The sequence below is a fragment of the Pieris brassicae genome, chromosome 5 (assembly GCF_905147105.1).
Source record: "Pieris brassicae chromosome 5, ilPieBrab1.1, whole genome shotgun sequence".
Lineage (NCBI taxonomy): Eukaryota > Metazoa > Arthropoda > Insecta > Lepidoptera > Pieridae > Pieris > Pieris brassicae.
In genome coordinates, this window is record NC_059669.1 from 13,875,472 (window position 1) to 13,894,863 (window position 19,392).

Below are 19,392 nucleotides of genomic sequence, written 5' to 3' on the forward strand. Positions count from 1 at the left end.
GGCGTCGTTAGGCCAATGACGTACAAATACGTGAACACGTAAACAAATGTCAAGTTAATTATGTTAATTTTGATTCTGAAATTACATAAATATATTATATTTCGATCAAAAACAGTCTCCGGCGATACTTAACTCCTCGACAGTAGTAGTAGTAATAATGTTGTTTGTTCAACAACTGAGCGTTTCATAATGCAGTTTTTTCGTTTAATTTAAGCTCCTGTTAAGCTAGACTATGAATTAAAGGCATCTATAATATTATTATATAACTGAGGTCGAATGCCATAATAATCTGAGCAATGAAACAACGAGAATTTAATTTCATTTTTGCGTAGGATAATTTATTGAGGTAAATAAAACAAAACATATAAACAAAGCTTTTATTTTACACCATAAATAAACACAATCTCTTAGTTTGAACAATTTTAATAACCATTTTAACTGTAATGCGTATACAATTTGTATCGCAAAACCTTGCTATAGAGTATAATTGCGTAACAGATCCAAAATAACTACCATAAGTACAAATTAAATCAGTATTTTACAACTTTAACTGAAACGTTAAACATATCTGCGTTATATACATGTATGAAACATCTCACTGAGGGTAATGACGAGATGACGATTACAACTTATTGGATTTGATAAACTGGAGACTAAGTTGACTGTGAATTTTACTCTAAGAAATAATCCTATCGAGTGAAGTATTCAAAACATAGTAACTTATTTGAAAATGGCAAATGCAAGATTTCTAAATGCTCAATATAAAACTTTAATTATCAATACACAATACAGCATACAGTTTCAATAGAGTTCAACCAACTTCAAGGCATATATATGTACGTATGTACTATATTATAAAACGATATTTTCCCTCTATTATATCCTTCTACTGCTATGCAGTCTGATGTATATTCCAAGTGACAGAAGGAAACTCTAGCTAATTGAAAATTATATTTTGAAGAAGATGAAATGAGTTTTTTTCTGTTAGTTCTAATGTTTTGTATTTTTTTTAAATTATATAATATGAGATGTAATCTTGCAAGGACAATATATACTTTTTTTCGCTTTACACAGACTGCTTAAAAATATATCTAGTGAGTTCGAATCGAATTAATTAAACCGTAAATCGTCAAAGATACCGTATTTTTAAAAAACGAAGGTAATTCAACTGTGAGCTTATGTTAGATACAAAAACTAGCTCGTTTTTGCTAAAAAAAATCTAACAGTTAATAAATTGTGTAAATTGAAATAACACTGAGAGGGGCCAAAAAGAAGCTCACATAATATTATATACTTAGGGCGTGCACCGCTCAAGGAAACGCGGGTAAAGGCAGACATCGCGGATGTGGTGCCGGGCCAACAGCCAGCACAAGAATCGTTCTAACCCCAGCCCATACCCACCGTGTGGTACTGAGCCGAATTTACGTTGGTCCGTGTACCAGTAGTACGGCGTAGGGTCGATGCCTTCCCGTGCGTAACCTGCTGACAAAATCGCGTTATAACAATTAAGTATGGCTGTATTCTGAACACGGCTTTGTTGTTCGTGAATACGTTAACATAACGGTAGGTAATAAACAGATTTTGACGACACCTCATGATTAAAACTAAAACGAACATCGTAGGTTCCGAATCAATATACTATATAGATATAAAATAACCTAAAATGGTGGCGTTTCCCTCCCACCACTGCGCGATCCTTTAGATATCTCAGGATAATAATAAAAAATATTCTGTGTGGTGTTTTTCCTGGGATTTGAGATCGCATCACTGCTACCCTTTTGTTTCTACATCATTAAAGTTTAATAATAAACATCTTAATACTTAATAAAAACAAAAGTATATAATTTTTGGGAAAAGTACTGTATGTATGTATAAGGAGCCGTCCATTAATCACGTGAGGCTCGAAAGGGGGTGGTGGGAGAGAGTTTCGAATGGCGAAAAAATCACGAATGGCTCAGAAAGAATTTAATGAGTTGTGCGCTAATGCGAAACAAGAATATACTTCAAACGAAGATAATCGCGGAAAGTGACATTCAGTCTTCGTGGGCTACCTTTTTGAATACTTTACAAATTCAAAAGAATCGTAACTTCGGATCATTAATAAACAACTGTATGTAGTTATGTAGTAAATCGTCTCATTAATATTAAAATGAGCATAAATATTTTTTATTATATGTTCTGTTTAGACTTCGCAGGGCTGGATATTAACATTATTACATATATAATAGACATTTTTGTAGATATTGTCTTTTATAAATTGTAGGCTTTGCTCTATTGTCTATAGTTTCCTCAGTGTACGCGATATAGGGATTTTTTTTCAGACATTCGGTTACATGAGCGAAGTTTTCATCCTATCTATTATATATCCTATATCAGAATCTTACCTTCCATCAATTGTTCATAGTCCCATATCCTCATAGAACCACCGACAATCTCACCAACTCCCGGCATCAGCACATCCACGGACTCAGTCAAGCGTTTGTCATCTTCACATCGGGGCATATAGAAGGACTTTATTTCTGCTGGAAATTTGCATAGAAGTATCGGCTCCCCGATCGCATCCGTCATTTTACGTTCGGGCATCTCTGGTATGTCCTAAAATTAGATTCTTCTATTAAAAGCCATCTAGAAAGAGTTGGAAATGGCCTTTACCTAAAAGGTGTATATGTCGCAGCCATTTAGCTTAGAGAGCCGTCCAATCAAAATCCTAGCCTTTGTACTAAACAGCGTCGATTGACAAGCCTGAATGATATTCGCCATTTGATCAAACAGCTAGACAAAATCAATGTGTTTCTGCATGAATGTTTATAATGTATTCACACAAAAACTACATGACCGATATCAAAAATTCCTTCACCATTAGAAAGCTGCATTTTCACAATGAATACTGTATTTTAATAGGGATCTCTAACAAAAATGTAACAATATTACCCAAGGTGTGAAAAACTTATCTATAAAAAATCTGTCATCGCGTGCGCTGTGGAAACTATTGATGAAAGAACAAAAAATGTTAGGCTAAGTAGGCAAGCTGGCTGCGATAAAGTCAATCAATGGCGCTACAACCTTTTTAGGTCTGGGCCTCAGATTTCTGTATCTGTTTCATGATCATTTGTTAATCGAATAGGCAAGTAGGTGATCAGCCTTCTGTGCCTGACGCACATCGACTTTTTGGGTCTAAGGCAAGGCGGTTTTCTCACGATATTTTCCTTCACCGTTCGAGCGAATGTTAAATGCGCACATAGAAAGAAAATCCATTGGTGCACGTGCACAGCCGGGGATCAAACCTACGACCTCTAGGATGAGAGGCGCACGCTGAAGCCACTAGGCCAACACTGCTCGTGTTCGCAAGTTGTTAACATAGAAATGGAAATAAAGATTTGTTACATTATTATCTTTTAAAAATAAAGTGACGACATTATTTTAGGTTCTTAAGATTTCTGTATCTGTTTCGTGAGGTTTTTTAATATGGCATAGGCTTCGAATGTGACACCCGCAACGCCGACGTCTACCGGGTGTTTTGCCCACCTTTCAGGACCGGAAACTGGTTCCACAAAGAGGTGGAACGTGGCAGAGAGTGCCTTAAATTGAGTTGTTTTATGGAATGCCAGGCGTCAAGGTGGAGATAGATGGCGTTTTTTAAAAGGCACGTGGGTTAGCCTTCTGAAACACAGAGACTTTTTGGGTCTGAGGCATGTTTCCTAATGATGTTTTCCTTCATCGAACAAAAGTCGCACGCTGTCTAGGCCAAAATTGCTCTTATATGAAACGGCTTTTTTGAAAATTTTATGCCAAAAAACATTGTTTTAATCTTAAAAAACTAAACTAGCAAGGTTTAACTTATATTTAGAGTTTCTAAAGATTTGACCGTGGCTAATCACTATTATGCGCAGACGCAGGTATACTCACATCGCCGAACTCATAGAAGGATCCGTCGTCTTTAGTGATATTGTTTTCTTTTAGATATTCCAAAGCCTCCGTATACGCCATTCGCTTGAATGGCCTTGTAGGTTTCTGAAAGAGAATTAATAATTGATTCAACGAATTTAATTTTATTTGACAGTATGAAAAATTACTATGTGTAATCTGTAGAAAACTTAAAGCGTTATAATAAAAAGTTATTGTCATTATTAAAAATATTATTTCAAAAAAATCTTTTTTTTTATATGGAAGTCACATATTATTTCAATCAGAGGTGACGAAACATGAATGCACAATTAGTATACAACTGTCGAATCCTAATATTGGCTTGGAGTAAAATTTCGACGCAGGTAGATGTTTTCGATCGAAATATATGTATGTGTATTTGTGTAATTTAAGAATTAACATTGAAAAAAAACTTGACATTTGTCTATGAGTTTAGTGTACGTCTTAGGCACTGGAACGACGCCATTTTGCCTAGACTAGCGATGTGGCAGTTTTTTGAAATTATCAATCTTTAATTTAAATTTTAAAACATACATACTTATACTACTAAAAGAATTTTAAAAAAAATGTATACATTCTTTACTAACTACTTAATAATATGAAACAGTAAAACCTTATCAAACAGCTTATTGGGTCTAAGGATAAGATAATATACTTAACGCTAAGTTTGGACAGCATAGTACCCTAAGATTGGCCGGATTTGAATGCAGGGTGCAGTAATCTAGATACATCTAAAACGTTATCAAAATACCTTAAAGTCTGGGTTAAGTTCATAAACCAATTGCCCTTCGGGTGAAGCCAGCACCCGATCGACCACATCCACCACAAGATCCTCGATCCTGTCCAGCAATTGCTCAAACGTAATGAAGGGGATCTCCGCTTCCACGTGGCTGTACCTGTAAATACAATTATACTTTAGAAAATATTCTAATACAAAATTCAACACTAGACATACAATTCGTAACTCTTTCAAAAAAATATCCTTACTAAAACAAATTTAACACAGAGATACAAATACATACCCAATACACGCTTCCTCTTGTATATATTATTGTTAAGTCGCGTTGTTTCTATAAGATTTTCAGAAATATTGCTACTCCTTGAAAGCTTTTTTAAAAGGAACTAAATATGTCTCAACTCTTAACGCAAACAGCTCACACCATGTATTCTCTTTTACTCAGAGTTTGAAGAGTACCTAAACCTACTCGTGTCTTTCCGCCTTGATCACGTGGACACGTTTCCGAGAGGATCGCAATATAAAACGAAAAAATAACACCGGTGTGGAACAACAAACAAAACATTTTTAAAAGAAATAAGTAGTACTCAATCATCCTAATTACCAATGCTATTTACTTAAGTAAACTACGACAACAATATAGTCAGGGAAGCTAGAAAATATAACTAAAAATAAACAATGATGTGCTTGCTCAAATATTCATTGACCAATGTAACAATGTCCAACGTCATCGTTCGTTATACACTCGGCCCTGGTATAGCTTTCGCACTTTCGTTTTTGTAATATGTAAAAATATCTATACATATAAATTTGGCCACAATACCACCTGATGTTATGTGAAATGGGTCCATATATATGGAAGGAACGCCTGTCCAGTAGATGCCAATTTAACCGCCGAATTTTTAATTTAAATTTGTTTTCTATATGAAAATAATGATTTCAAGAAGGATTAGGGATTTTAAGGGAGTTCTTAAATTATGTATAATTTTTGAGGCACTAACATAGAATATGGCGTAATAAATGATTTAATTGCTTTTAATACTAATTAGAAATACAATTTTATACGGCTTTTTATTTCATCCATCGTAATATATACAACTTTTGATAGATTAACATACATGATTTATTCATTAACTAGCTGACCCGGCGAACTTTGTTCCGTCTAACATTTAATGTCATGTCACAGATTAGCTAAACAATTAATTACGATTTTATGAACGTAATACAAATTTAACAAAAAAGAAAAACTGTCGTGTAATTAGTAGCTTAATTTTCCTTAGTTCACGTCAAATAAATTTCTGAACGCATAAATATTTGACAGTTAATGTATACGTCAATCCTTTTCATTAATGACTTTATTCTACATTTTGTTTATTAAATGTCAATTCAATTTAAAATCCGAATAATATCCGATTATTATGAATATGTCGCAGCCTAACTAGTATTAGCCGTACAATTAACAGCCTAGCCTTTTAACTAAACAGCGCCGTTTAACTAGCGGCTTGAAAGATATTCAGCCAGTTGATCAAACAGCTAGGCAAATGACGTTTCATTAGTTGCCTAGCCTGTTGACTATTAATTTAAATATAGTTCCACTTTCTGCTACTCTCAAACTCAAAACGAAACTCGTCAAACTGTCAATATAGAGTCGGAAAACCACAACTATGATGTTGTTTTCCAAATTTTAATGAAAAATAACAAGTACAATGCAAGAGTGTACTGACAATAATAAGGTGAATTTAGCTGTGACTGTCTCGAGGAAATGAATTTTTAAAGAAATATTGTTTATGTCAGATTTTTCTTCTTTTTTATTTCTGCCACATGGTCACTGTATCACCAGATAAACGTTACAGCTGAATATCTTTCAGGCCGCCAGTTAAACGGCGCTGTTTAGTTAAAAGGCTAGGCTGTAAATCGAACGGCTTATTACGGCTGCGACACATTTATCTTGTCAATTAGATAATAATGTATTTATTCTTAAATTTGCAGGGAGAGTTTACCGTATCGCCTGGATCAAATTTGTATAGGCCTTTTTAATTAATTTTTTTTTCTTCATAAATTTCCAATCTTTTTAACTGGGGACGGAGAAAAATACAACAAATCATGGAAATCGGCCATTTTCGAGTTATATATTATATTAGTGACTTACTCAGCAAGATGTCTCCTAGTTCGCGACTGTTCGGCGCGGTACGACTGCGCTATACAATACACGTCACCCAACGTTGCAAGACAAGTCTCGAGATACAACTGTGAACTCTGTGTAAGGTACGCTTGCTCTCTGAAATAAAAAAAACAATTTTACGCTTTCATTAAAAAAACTAGCTACTCCCTAAATTCGTTTCGCCTTAATGTTTTTTTTACGTAGCCAACCTTTTTAGTAGCTACATACCAACATATATAAACTTTTGCTATTCCTTTGAGACTATTCGCTTTTCCAGAATAAAAATCCAAACACTAAATAAAAAAAAATCATATATCCATAATATTTTCAGAGAAATAAATTTTTCAAAATTACTCGAATTGTTGGTATTCTTCTAATTTTGTGATTATTTTTTTGGATACATGTTATATAATATATTAGATATTTATACAGAACAGTTTCCATAACCGTACATACATGATGAATGTCATGAAAGTTGATTAAGCCTCTACCTAGGAAGGTCTACCTAGTTCTGCCTATCCCTTCGGGGAAAAGGCGTAAAGGTATAAATAAAAATAACACTATTTTATCCTAAAAATCTGAATAAATTCAGATAATTCCATATATAACGTATATTTCTGTTAGGAAGGGACTATTACTATACAGTAGTCACATAATGCCTGTTATAACAACGATACGACTACCTGCACTTTTGTAAAAAATATTATACATATTGTTAGCAACGATTTTTTTATATAAAGCTTCTTTTAAAATAATTTATATATATAACTACATAATGAATGTAATTCTTTGACAAATAAAGTATATTTGAACCGAAGGGAATTACTTTTTGCAACGTAAACATAGAAAGAACGGATTATTTAAATAATCAATATCATTTATATGGCCCGCCTCTCGCGTATATAACAAATTCAAGTAGTGTCTACTAGTAAAGAATAGACAATAGACAATATAACTTACCCGAAGTAGCTAAATTTGAACAGAGTACTGCCACCCTCACACTGAGTCTGTACGAGTGTTGGGGGAGTCACCTCTGTGTAGCTGCGAGCGTTAAAATGTTCGCGGAAAGCTCGCGTCACAGCCGCACGCGCACGTAGTACTTTCGACGTGTTCTCGCCACGAATCATTATGTGCCTGAATAGAATAAAATAAATACAATGTAAAGATTTCAATGTCAAGTGAATTATTATTTACTGAATTTCATTTTATTAAAGTATTTCTACAGCTACTCATTAAGCAATATTGAAACAATTACATTACACAAAAGCCAAAAACGGAATACACATTCAAACATAAACCACAGTTTTAACTATTTATACAAAAAATATAACAAAGTTCTAAGATTCATTGATCATTATAATAAATATTTAATATAAAAGAAGAATAACAAAGCCATTATTAATAAAATATACCAGAGTTTTTTAAATATTTTTTAAGCATTCTTTAGTCACATTAAATATATCTATTTGTATTGTTTATTTGTGTATACGATACATGGCTGAGTTAAGTAAATAGTTTTTATTAGACCGAGGAATCTGGAATAGTTGGGTTTGCCTTGTATTGTATGATGAAGAGGTGTGAAAAAGTAAAAGCGACCATAAGTCAGGGCAGTCAATTAAACCGTTGCAAATAGCGTGTAAAAACATTAGGTCGTATTGTTTACGTCTACATTCAAGGGATTCAATACCAAAGTACTTGCAGGAATCTATGTAGCTACTATACTTTCGGAAATCCCTAAAACTTAAAAACTGTTTGCAGTTCTTTACAATTTTCTTACAATCCAAAAAAATATAGATATTAAGAAGAGTGGCAGAGAGTTTCTTGCCAGTTCTTTTCGCCCTATCTACGCTCTACTTACAATGCAAATTTAGATTGTTGATGTGAAACTTCTTTAGGCGCCTGAGGGTAAATTTTTTACGGAAAGACAATGGAGGAAAATGGAACGATTGCAACCAATTGAGAGAGTAAGAAAGACAGATCGAGAAAAAATACACGCTATTGGTTGATGTATTCGTTTAGTAGTTACATATTACAAATTTAGATGGCAATTCTGTCGCACAAGCTCATATACAGTGTGAATATATATATACAAATATGTACATGGAGTGATCATATACTGGTAAATGATCATCTATTGGGGCATTTACCTTAGTCATAATTAATTTACAAAGAAGTTTCACCTATTTTATAATACTGATGACATTTCTTGTAACTACCGGCACAACACAAATTAAACAGTATGTCATAATAACTATCTACTAACTCGTGGTAATTTTCAAAAAATTTCTTAAGAAATTTAGTAGTCACATAAACCGTGTTAACATCACAGTTAGTACTATAACAGTTCAAAAACAAACACAATTAGTATGATACATTTAGTAATATTGAAACATGTGTAAAACTTTAACATCTGAACAAATATTAAATTTAAAAAATATTAAAATACTGGATGCATTTTATTTCATAGTAAGTAGGACAAAAACAGAACCACTTCACATCTTGTTAAAATGGATGACTGATGATAGATGTGAAGTGGTGGAAGATGGAAGTTTTTGTATTTTCTAAAAGTTTTATTTAATTTCGGTTATTGAATCATAATCAACAAAAGTTTTAATGGTTCCTCTTGCCAGTTATTCTTGTCCATTCTACACAATAATTGTAGAACTGATACTATGACATATACTATCAGTTTAGTTTTTCTCAAGAAACTATAACTGTAGAGATACCTAAATGAATGAATGATTTTTATTTATTTATATGCTAAAAAAATATTTTTTTTTATTTATTAATTAATTGTATTTATGATCTTAAATAGAAAAGAAGTTGGTGTGGTGGAAACACAAACTGGATAGAGCTTTTCTATCCACCAGGACGTCGAACATATTGAAATAATTAACATATATACTAAGGCCAGTGACATGTGACATATACAAATAACATTATAACCACTAAAATTGAGTCATAAACCAATTGAAACATTGACGGTCCATAGATATATTATTTTATCTAAACAAACCTGTTATCAAGTTGGACGTCTGGATGTGCTTCCTCATTCAGTATAGCATCAGCACCTCCAGGTGGGGCTAAGCCAATTAGTTCCCAGTAGTCTACTGTCAATTCATGGCCTCCTGGTGCCTGCAATAGTTATAGAATTAATGCAGCCTCATGATAATTATGTACTTAATATGACATCAAATAAAAATCAACATTTAATTTTACTTTTTAGAGATTATTTAAATTAAAATCTTCTACTTTACCTATTTAACATTTGAGACTTATTATTAAAAATTCCTTTTAATAATAGTTAGTGGGAAGAGGTAAAAGACAGTTTAACTGTTAATAGAAAATCCAATAAGACAAAAATTAACTTACAGTTTTTCCTTCTGGAACTGCTTCCAAGTTCCCATAAAGGACTACAGATGATTCAGTTGATAATACAAGGGCATCATAAGTCTGACAAAGTTCACCATGAAGGACACATTGTAAGTAACCTGTACCATCTCGCAGTGTTATAAATGCTAGTGATTTTCCTTGACGTCTCAACCTGTGCACCCATCCAGAGACTTTTATTCTTTTTCCTCTGTGATCCTTTGCTAAAAATCAGGTTATTTAATAATAATAATATAAACAACTGATATTTCATTATATAATTTGAATTAAACATTTTAAATAATTTTATTTACACTACTTGGTTCATTTAAGATAAAATTTCATTATTCTTTTTTTATAGATATTGAAACAAAAAGTATTTGACAAATTGATTAAATATTTTAAAAAAATGTGTTTGTAAATGTGGTAGTAAAAATAATAACATACAGTTAAAAGATTACACAGATCTTATGTAAAAAAGTGAGTGAGTATTACATCATTTATAAACAAATACTTTCTTAGTACATAGCAAGAAGATCGTTTTAAAATATGATTCTTAACTTTTATTCATAACATAAAAGATAACCAAATAACAAATAGATTATTTATCTCTGTAAATAATCAAGATTAATTTAAAATATCCTGATTTGTGATCAAATTAAGTGAACAATATAAAAATGCTTAAATTTAAATTATTTTCGCCATTAATAATACTAAAAACTCACTCTGAAATAACTTCACTGTTTCTGCAACAGGAAGGCTAGAATCTTGCTTAATAACAATTTTCTTAGCGTCTTCCAAGTTCTGCTGCCGTTTATCATTGGTCTCGTCTTCAGCCTTCGCCTTGTCAGCAGCTTTATAGTTTTCCCTTACCCACATCTTTTGAATCTTCTTCAATTGGGATTTCGCCGCTATGTCGTAAGATTTACCTTCTTCTTTTGAATCCACGTAAATAGTTGGAAATGGCTCCTTTCCTGCATGACGCATTGCCTGCAGGATAGTTTTAAATGGACTCTCCTGTGTTCCATCTCCACTTTTGTCATTTCCACTCTTTTCCGACGTGTAAATAGCTTCTGAAAAATCAATATGCTAGAATACCGCAGTACGTTATTGATTATAGGTTATGTAAAAGTGCATACCAAGCGATAGATTTTCCTTTTCAGGCATTATTTATTATTTCTCACTTGCTTATTACTAAGTTATTTAACAATAATATATTATGAAATAAAATTAACGAACAGAAGGTTTTTAAACACTTTAGTGTGGTGTTTCATACAAACTTAAGTTCAATTTGTGATTGACACGTTGACACCTACGATGTACATTGTTGTACAATCGTATCGCGTAGAACGACATGACACAGTAACGCGGATGACCACAGAAAATAAAATATACCCTAATAGGAGGTGGGTAAACTGTAATAATTTTGATTAATGGTTGATTAAACGCTTTTTCTCTATCTAAAATTCCCATTTTGATGTAAGAAGAAAATACTCTATTAATAACACAAATCCCTCGATCGCATTATTTGATTACTACGGTATATATATTATTCGAACATTAAATTATTCTTTGAAATAAAGATATAACTATTCTACTGAAATCCACTACAATATTTGGTAAATTCGAATTAACGTCCATGTAACGTTTATTCAAATTTTAAGATATATGTTGGTCGCACTTTTTACTTCTGCAGTCGCAGTGGCCGCTGTGTTTTCACCACTAGTGTATTCCGACCAAACAGTTACAGTGGGCAGTTGTGGAATGACGGATGTCGAAGTGAGACGGGTGGAATTCCGTGTTCTGCCTCGACATCCGATCCTGAAACCAACTGCAGGTATTAATCCGAACAACTCCTCTGAACACTATGATAAATGCGGTAGAAGATTCACAGTGACCCCACATCTCTACGTAATGCCAGGGCTCAAGCCGCTTAAGGGATTGGTCGTCGACGATTCGAACCGCTCTTCGTTGAATACGCTCAAGTACTTAGCTTTCCCTCCAAATAATCGCGAAATTGAACGTCGATCGACATGTCTTCGCCAAGAATTCTGATGCTGGCTGTGGAAACAAAGACATCAAAAGAAAACAAAGGGATAAGCTAGTTAAAAACAAAATATGTACATAAACATATTACAAATTAAGTCGGCCAGCGGTGAATCCCAAAAAAAAAATGTATTGGAATAACTTTAATTAAATAACTACAATCATTAAGACTTAACTAAATAAGAAAATTGAATCGGCCCGATATGAGATGCACGGTCAATGATCTATATTATAGACTTATTCCTAATTGAGAATTGACCGGACCGGATGTGAGGTATCCGATCAAATGCTCCCGATAAATATTTTTTTATGGAATCTCGATATTGGCCTCAAGGGCCTTTACAGCTCAGCTCGGGCTGTTTTAGCGAGCGTAGAATAAAGAAAATTTCTTTCATAATCAATAATAATGTTAAGATTTCTTCTGATCATTATAATACAATAAAGGATAAAGCAAAAGTCAGGAGATTTTAGTCGGTAACGAAACATGTAGTAATTGTAAGGAGGTCATATTGGGAACAAGAAAAGAAAATATGGTCGAGGTCACTAATAACTTCTCTACACTCACAAATCTTGCAATCAACAATACGAAGCCGTGCTAAATGTTGAGGTGTACGTGTCCTAAACGCATTCTAGATATAATATAGGTGACAATTTTAGAACTTCTTAGAGAGATTCTTCTTTAGAATCTCGTAGATCCATGATTTACTGTGGATCCTGGGTTAAATTTCAGCATAATGTTTGCCTTTGAACTCGCTGCTTCTCAACCTGATCGAAGGCTTTCGCTATATCTAAACCAAACGCTAGCGCTTCCCCCTCGGACTCAATATGGTCTGTTACGGCAGTATATTGTAGTCTGTGGTATCCGGTCAGTTAACAGTTTATGTCAAAAATTTCAAAAACTTTAACGTTTGTCTTACGACAACGCATCTGCCTCGAATTTGTACTTTTAATTTTAAATAATTGACGTTATTCAATATTTACTTTTAACGTTTTATAAAAGTGCGTACTGTTTTATCTATAGCTGACCAATTTTGTTCGTAGATGCTATTACCATTTGCTAAAAAAAAACTCCAAGCCTGCGGCCTTTGCATGCACGTTGCAAAATAATTTTTACTTGTTAGTTATTAAAAGATATCAAAATTAAGCTCCCACAGTACAAAATGGAAGATTTTTTGAAGATAGAAAAGATTGGGGAAGGGACTTACGGTGTTGTGTATAAAGGTAAAAACAAAATCACTGGAGAGTATGTTGCAATGAAGAAAATTAGATTGGAGTCTGAAGATGAAGGCATTCCGTCCACAGCGATACGGTAATTGCTTTATTCCATTATAGCCCGCAATAGTATATTTTAAGATTGTTAAAATAATGTGGCAGAGAATTTATTTTGCTTTATAAATGACTTAATTGTGGAGTGTTAATATAAAGTAAGACTACATGTAAGAGCTAATGGACTCTGAAATCTTCCAATTTTTTGTATGTTTGTAATTTTCCAACATACTTAATACTTAACATTAATATAATGAACCACTGCTGTGGACATATTTTCATAAAATGTTATTTCTTCTTTAGGGAAATATCTTTGCTGAAGGAATTGAATCACTCAAACATTGTGAAACTGGAGGATGTGCTAATGGAAGAAAACAAACTTTATTTAATTTTTGAGTTTTTGTCTATGGATCTGAAGAGATATATGGATTCACTGGGATCTGGCAAGGTAATAACTTTGTTTGTTTTATGATTATTTTTCTGTTGCATCAAAGTGTAACAATTTTGCCTTAGTCTTAGCTAGCCTTGCTTACTTATAATATATATAATTTAAATTGAATATTTTTTCAGTTCATGGATCCTGCCACAGTGAAAAGTTATCTGTATCAGATTAACAGTGCTATTTTATACTGCCACCAACGCAGGATTCTACACAGAGATCTCAAGCCACAGAATTTACTTATTAACAAGACAGGTATAATTAAGGTGTGTATATTAATCGTTATGTCACTTTTTAATTAACATAAGATGCAGCGATAGACTTTTATGATACATATGTTTGTATTGTTTACACAATAAGTGTACAGGGTTAGGTTATTTAGATGCTTAAAGTTAATTGATGACCTAACACTTTGTTGCCAAATTACACCAATACTAAACCAGTATGATAAGAACACTTAAATAATAAGGAGGGCATGGGCGGCCTTACTGTTTTAAGGCAACCGCTATTAGAAAACAAATTACTTAAGCAAGTCTGCAAAACTGCAATTGATTTACAATAACTTAAAATTAAATAAAAAGAAAAACGTTAAAAATAAGTATCAACAATGTAGAACATGCCTTAAAATGACAATTAAAATATTTATTTATTTCTATAACACAGGTAGCAGACTTTGGTTTGGGCCGTGCATATGGTGTACCAGTCCGTGTATACACTCATGAAGTTGTTACACTGTGGTATAGAGCCCCTGAGGTGTTGCTTGGCTCACAGAGGTAACATCTTCTTACTTATGATTAACATATAATTTATTATCGTAAATACATACATTCAATTAATATGAAATATAAAAAGTACTAGACAGTGCAATTATGATTAAAAGTAGTCAATAAATAGTCTCTATTGAAAAATAAAAATAAAAAAACTAAATCTTATAAAGAATTTAGTGTATAGGAAAATGAATTAATCAAATACCAATAGTTACTGATACATAGTATTAAAATTCCAATTTGAATTTAAAATAAAATACTATTCCCTACTACTGTCATAGACAGATCTATTATGCCATTCCAGATATTCCTGTCCTATTGACATGTGGGCTGTGGGGTGCATCTTCTCTGAGATGTCTTCAAAGAAGCCTTTGTTCCAAGGAGACTCAGAGATTGATCAACTTTTCAGAATCTTCAGGTAAGAAACATAAGACTTTTATCCAATAATAAGCATACCTTTTATTATTATTTATATTCAACAGAGTATAATGGAATGTAAAAGCAATTTTTCTTAGGAAAAACCCTCAAATATGAGTTAATTTCATGTGTATCTAATAAGGTTTCTGGCACATAAAATCAGTTAAAAGTATAACTTAAATGTTGACTTAAAACTTGGAAAACAAACTTAAAGATGTAACCAAAAATTGATTGTGACACTGACAGTGTAGAAGCGGCCTTAGTACTCGGTGTCTAACCTAAACCACTAACGGCCGCTTCTATAAATAAATAGAAAATAAATCAATGGCGCTACAACCCTTTCAGGTCCAGGCCTCAGATTTCTGTATCTGTTTCATGATCATTTGTTAATCTAAGAGGCAAGTAAGTGATCAGCCTTCGACGTTTTGGGTGTAAGGCAAGACGGTTTCCTCACGATGTTTTCCTTCACCGTTCGAGTTAATGTTAAATGTGCACATGGAAAGAAAATCCATTGGTGCACAGCCGGGGAACGAACCTACGACCTCAGGAATGAGAGTCGCACGCTGAAGCCACAAGCCACACTGCTCTTGCAACTTTCTATACTCGATCTATAATTATTTCCAATTCAAATTATTGCAAAAATTTAGATAAATGTCTAAATTTGATATTTAATAGGATTTGATATTCAATAGGACTTTATGAGAAATGGATTGAAATATCAACCTCTAGTAGTAGAAATTGGCTAGTATAGAAAGCGGCCATTAGCCACCAAGGTTAACACTAGGGACGATTCCATACGCGTTTTTGCCGATACGATACCGACGCTTATTGAATAAAAAAAATTAGGTAAAATATATCAAGTTTTTAAGAGTAATAATTGAATTGAAATAAAATTAATAACTGTTAATACTTAAAATTAACATTGAGAAGATTTTTGTTATTCCATATTTTATTTTATTCGCTATCGAAAAACTACTACGCGAGATAGCAGTTAAAAGCCAAAGAAATGGCATACTTGGTGACAAAGACGGTGAGAGCGAGAACAAACTGAATAAAACGCGGGGATTCCCAGGGCATAGATAGTCCGTGCCTCGTTTGCAACTTGATCAAACAAGATGCGCGTTTACATTGCTTTTTTAAAGCGCGAATATTGAAAAGTATCGTATCGACAATTAAAATATCGCCGATATCGATATATCGGCAAACCCAAAGTATCGGATTGATACCTACTGCACCAACCAACTGGATAATTTCATTTTTTTAACATAAATGTTTTAATGTTAAGAAACACTACAAGCTTTTGTTCTGCGACTCTGCCTTATATCTCAAATCACATTTTTGTCTTGAGCCCTCAACTGTCAAAGTCAAAAATAAAAAAATCATTTATTCATATAGGTAACACAAATGAACGTCAATAAAAAAGAAATATACATTAAATGCTTCTAATTGTACATTTACTGCCAGTTCTCAAATCAAGGGCGTAGAACGGAAGAGAAGAACTGGCAATAAACTCTCTTTTTAATCGCCGAGGTTTTTTTTGTATTACACAACGTTTGTAAGGAGCTGCAACCATCACACCATGTTCCACATGACATCAGCAGGAGGCATGGTGAAATAGGAGCACGCACTTATATTCTCGTAGGAACAACACGCAAATACATAGTCAAAAATAACTAACATCACCGCATACACGAATTCAAGTACGACCAGTCACCTATGTCAAACTATCTTCAAAGAAAAAATTTTGATGACTCTTGAAACTAGATTCAAGTTTAAATATGGGTCTTAAGTGAAACATGCATTTCCCTTACTAATTAGCTAAGTATTCATTGCGCACATATCCAATAGAATAGCCGAGGCTCGAACGGACGACCTGAGGATTCTAGAGTAGGTTAATACTGCTGTTTGCACTTTTATTGTATTGTTGTTCAACAGAATGCTCCGGACTCCGACAGAGGAGACTTGGCCTGGAGTGTCATCGCTACCAGATTACAAGCCCACATTCCCCAATTGGTCTACTTACAATCTACACAATAATGTAAGTGGCCATTTATATTTTTGTCCCACGCCCCAAAGGGATGTCTAATTTTTCATCTCACTGGTATTTTCTCAATCGGCAAGGTTGGCCGTGTTTGTTTAAAATGTTTTCTCTATTAATTGAATCAATTAAATGAGGGAAATAAAAATCAATATGGGCGGATTTCTTTTTTACTTATTTGTGTAATTGACGAATATTAACGACTTTGTGTATTTGTTGTTTTGACTGTCCATATAATAATTTCGACTACAAGATCACTCTGCGATTTAAAAAAATGCTCAATTCAAATAATACCAAAATATTATTTATTTCCACTATTGCACGTAATGTACTTTTTATATCTATTATAAGCGTTTAAGCAATGTGATAATTCGTTTATATTTATGTCGTCTATTTGGATCAAATTTTAGGTCCAAAACCTAGACGAGGCAGGCATGGATTTGCTTCAAAGTTTCCTCGTATACGACCCGGCAAAGAGGATCACCGCGAAGGATACACAAAGGCACAGATATTTCCGTGACGTCAAACTGCCCCCGGAATTGACACGCACAAACGCCTACATCAAGAATGAAGACGTCAAAGAGGTTTAGGGCAAACCAAGAGATTTAATTAACGACTTCACACATTAAAAAGATCAAATTTGATGTTTGCAAACTCGAATTACTGGTCCGATTCCAAAAAAAAAATCCAAGCAAATAACGAACAGGCCGCTAGAAAATTAAGGTATTTAACTACCGGGTTCTATAAAATACTACTCGTAATTACTATAGTTTGCAACCAATTGTAATTGATTTTCTTGTTTAAAATGTATTCTATATAGAAAAATCAACTAGTTGCGTTGTAAGTAATTACAACTGGTATTTTATAGAACACGGACAATTTTGGTCCTTCGATATTGAGATTAAAATAGAGTCTACCTTTTATAATGCGGGATTCTCATTGATTTGATGTTCCCACTCTAAAAGATTCATACAAATACTGTACTATTTTTAATCCTGTGTTTGTTTTCTTTTACCTCAGAAACTGCCGTATAAAAATTGTTTGTGTTAAATAGTCTATAGATCGACGAAAGCTATATTATAAAGAAGTACGCACATACAAAATTTCATGGGGAAGTTTTGACCATGTACTTTAGCAATATACCTAAAAAGAGACTCCTGCGCATCAATTCGTGTCTTCGTGTTAGATTAACGTTGGTTTTGTATGACATAATCTGTTGAAATATTAAGTTTTTTAACGGATGTCAAACCAATATTCTTTACCGTAAACATGAATGTGTTTTGTCAAATTGATAACTACAAGCTAATTTAAAAAATGGTGTGTGAATATAGTTTATTAAGGTCAACTTAGCACCAACTGAGCCTTATTGAAAAATTATGGGTTAAGAAAAAAATCGCTTGGTGCTATCGTATGTAATGTATGGATATTTTTGTAGGTAGCATTTGACATGCGTTAAATATACGACTCGTAATTCGTTTGGTATAACGTTTAAAATATGCTGGACATTCTGGTACCAAACTTTGATGTCATTTTTTTAAATTCTTGAACCATAATTCACTGCCAAGGGTTGCGAAACTAATACTATTTCTGTTTATAATATAGAAGGTGAGAGAGGATATATTTATTCTGACTTTCGAAAGTACCGTCATTTCCGATTTATTATTCGACTTAAATAAATTCAAATTAATTATAAAGATCTCGTTTCTCTAATTATTCACAGTCTATTAGTGCATGTATGCGTCCCGTATGTCAAACTAATAGTAGTCATAGTTTTCGATAAGTCCCGTTTATAAATCTCTCATTTTCCTTTATCTACCCTCGTTTTGATCAAGCCATCCTGTTTTATAGCGGACGATATGTTTTAAAATTCATGTTGACTTTTTGAACAAATACTAAGGTTGGTCATATATAACAGTATGTTTTAGACAGAACAATTGTGGAAATTTGCATAATTTGATATGAAAATGTTTTCGCAAATTATTCATTGTTTATATATTTTCTTAATATTAATTACCGAATAGCTTTTAATAGCATTTGACGATTAGGATTTTAGTTTTGACCTTTTATTTTTAATGATTGTAAGTAATTAATGATTTTAATTATAATTTAATATTTACAAAGATGTTTTATTTATTACCCGAACCTCTGAACCTAGAAATTAAGATGGCCATTGATTGACACTAATTATTAAGCAACTTTCTCCCTTATTAAAAAACAAACCAATAAACA

At 33.1% G+C, this 19,392-nt stretch overlaps 2 protein-coding genes across 3 annotated transcripts; one reads left to right on the forward strand and one right to left on the reverse strand.

Moving 5' to 3' along the window:
* Positions 1-363: 363 nt before the first annotated feature.
* On the reverse strand, positions 364-11,505 carry LOC123709844 (asparagine--tRNA ligase, cytoplasmic). Of its 2 annotated transcripts, none has more exons than XM_045661422.1 (10): positions 11,330-11,505; positions 10,916-11,260; positions 10,194-10,414; positions 9,838-9,956; positions 7,782-7,955; positions 6,810-6,938; positions 4,676-4,820; positions 3,907-4,011; positions 2,385-2,595; positions 364-1,479 (listed from the first exon to the last, which is right to left on the reverse strand). In XM_045661422.1, the coding sequence occupies exons 1-10, from the start codon at positions 11,355-11,357 to the stop codon at positions 1,295-1,297; spliced, it is 1,662 nt and encodes a 553-aa protein (XP_045517378.1). In that variant the 5' UTR covers positions 11,358-11,505; the 3' UTR covers positions 364-1,294. The 2 variants fall into 2 exon arrangements, with proteins under 2 accessions (XP_045517378.1, XP_045517377.1); XM_045661421.1 differs by having other exon boundaries at positions 10,916-11,263.
* Positions 11,506-13,147: 1,642 nt separating this feature from the next.
* On the forward strand, positions 13,148-19,218 carry LOC123710089 (cyclin-dependent kinase 1). Its single transcript, XM_045661786.1, has 7 exons — positions 13,148-13,545; positions 13,806-13,950; positions 14,073-14,207; positions 14,605-14,714; positions 15,013-15,126; positions 17,061-17,163; positions 17,574-19,218. Exons 1-7 carry the CDS (start codon positions 13,397-13,399, stop codon positions 17,751-17,753), a joined length of 936 nt encoding a protein of 311 aa, XP_045517742.1. The 5' UTR covers positions 13,148-13,396; the 3' UTR covers positions 17,754-19,218.
* Positions 19,219-19,392: the final 174 nt, after the last annotated feature.

Coding starts and splice junctions, on each gene's coding strand:
- LOC123709844 (XM_045661421.1), bottom strand. CDS start 11,357: ATGCCTGAAAAGGAAAATCTATCGCTTG. Junction 6,939..7,781: donor TTCAAATTTAGCTACTTCGG/GTAAGTTATATT, acceptor TTTTTATTTCAG/AGAGCAAGCGTACCTTACAC. Junction 2,596..3,906: donor CCTTCTATGAGTTCGGCGAT/GTGAGTATACCT, acceptor ATCTAATTTTAG/GACATACCAGAGATGCCCGA.
- LOC123710089 (XM_045661786.1), top strand. CDS start 13,397: ATGGAAGATTTTTTGAAGATAGAAAAGATTGGGGAAGGGACTTACGGT. Junction 13,546..13,805: donor ATTCCGTCCACAGCGATACG/GTAATTGCTTTA, acceptor TTTCTTCTTTAG/GGAAATATCTTTGCTGAAGG. Junction 13,951..14,072: donor ATTCACTGGGATCTGGCAAG/GTAATAACTTTG, acceptor ATATTTTTTCAG/TTCATGGATCCTGCCACAGT.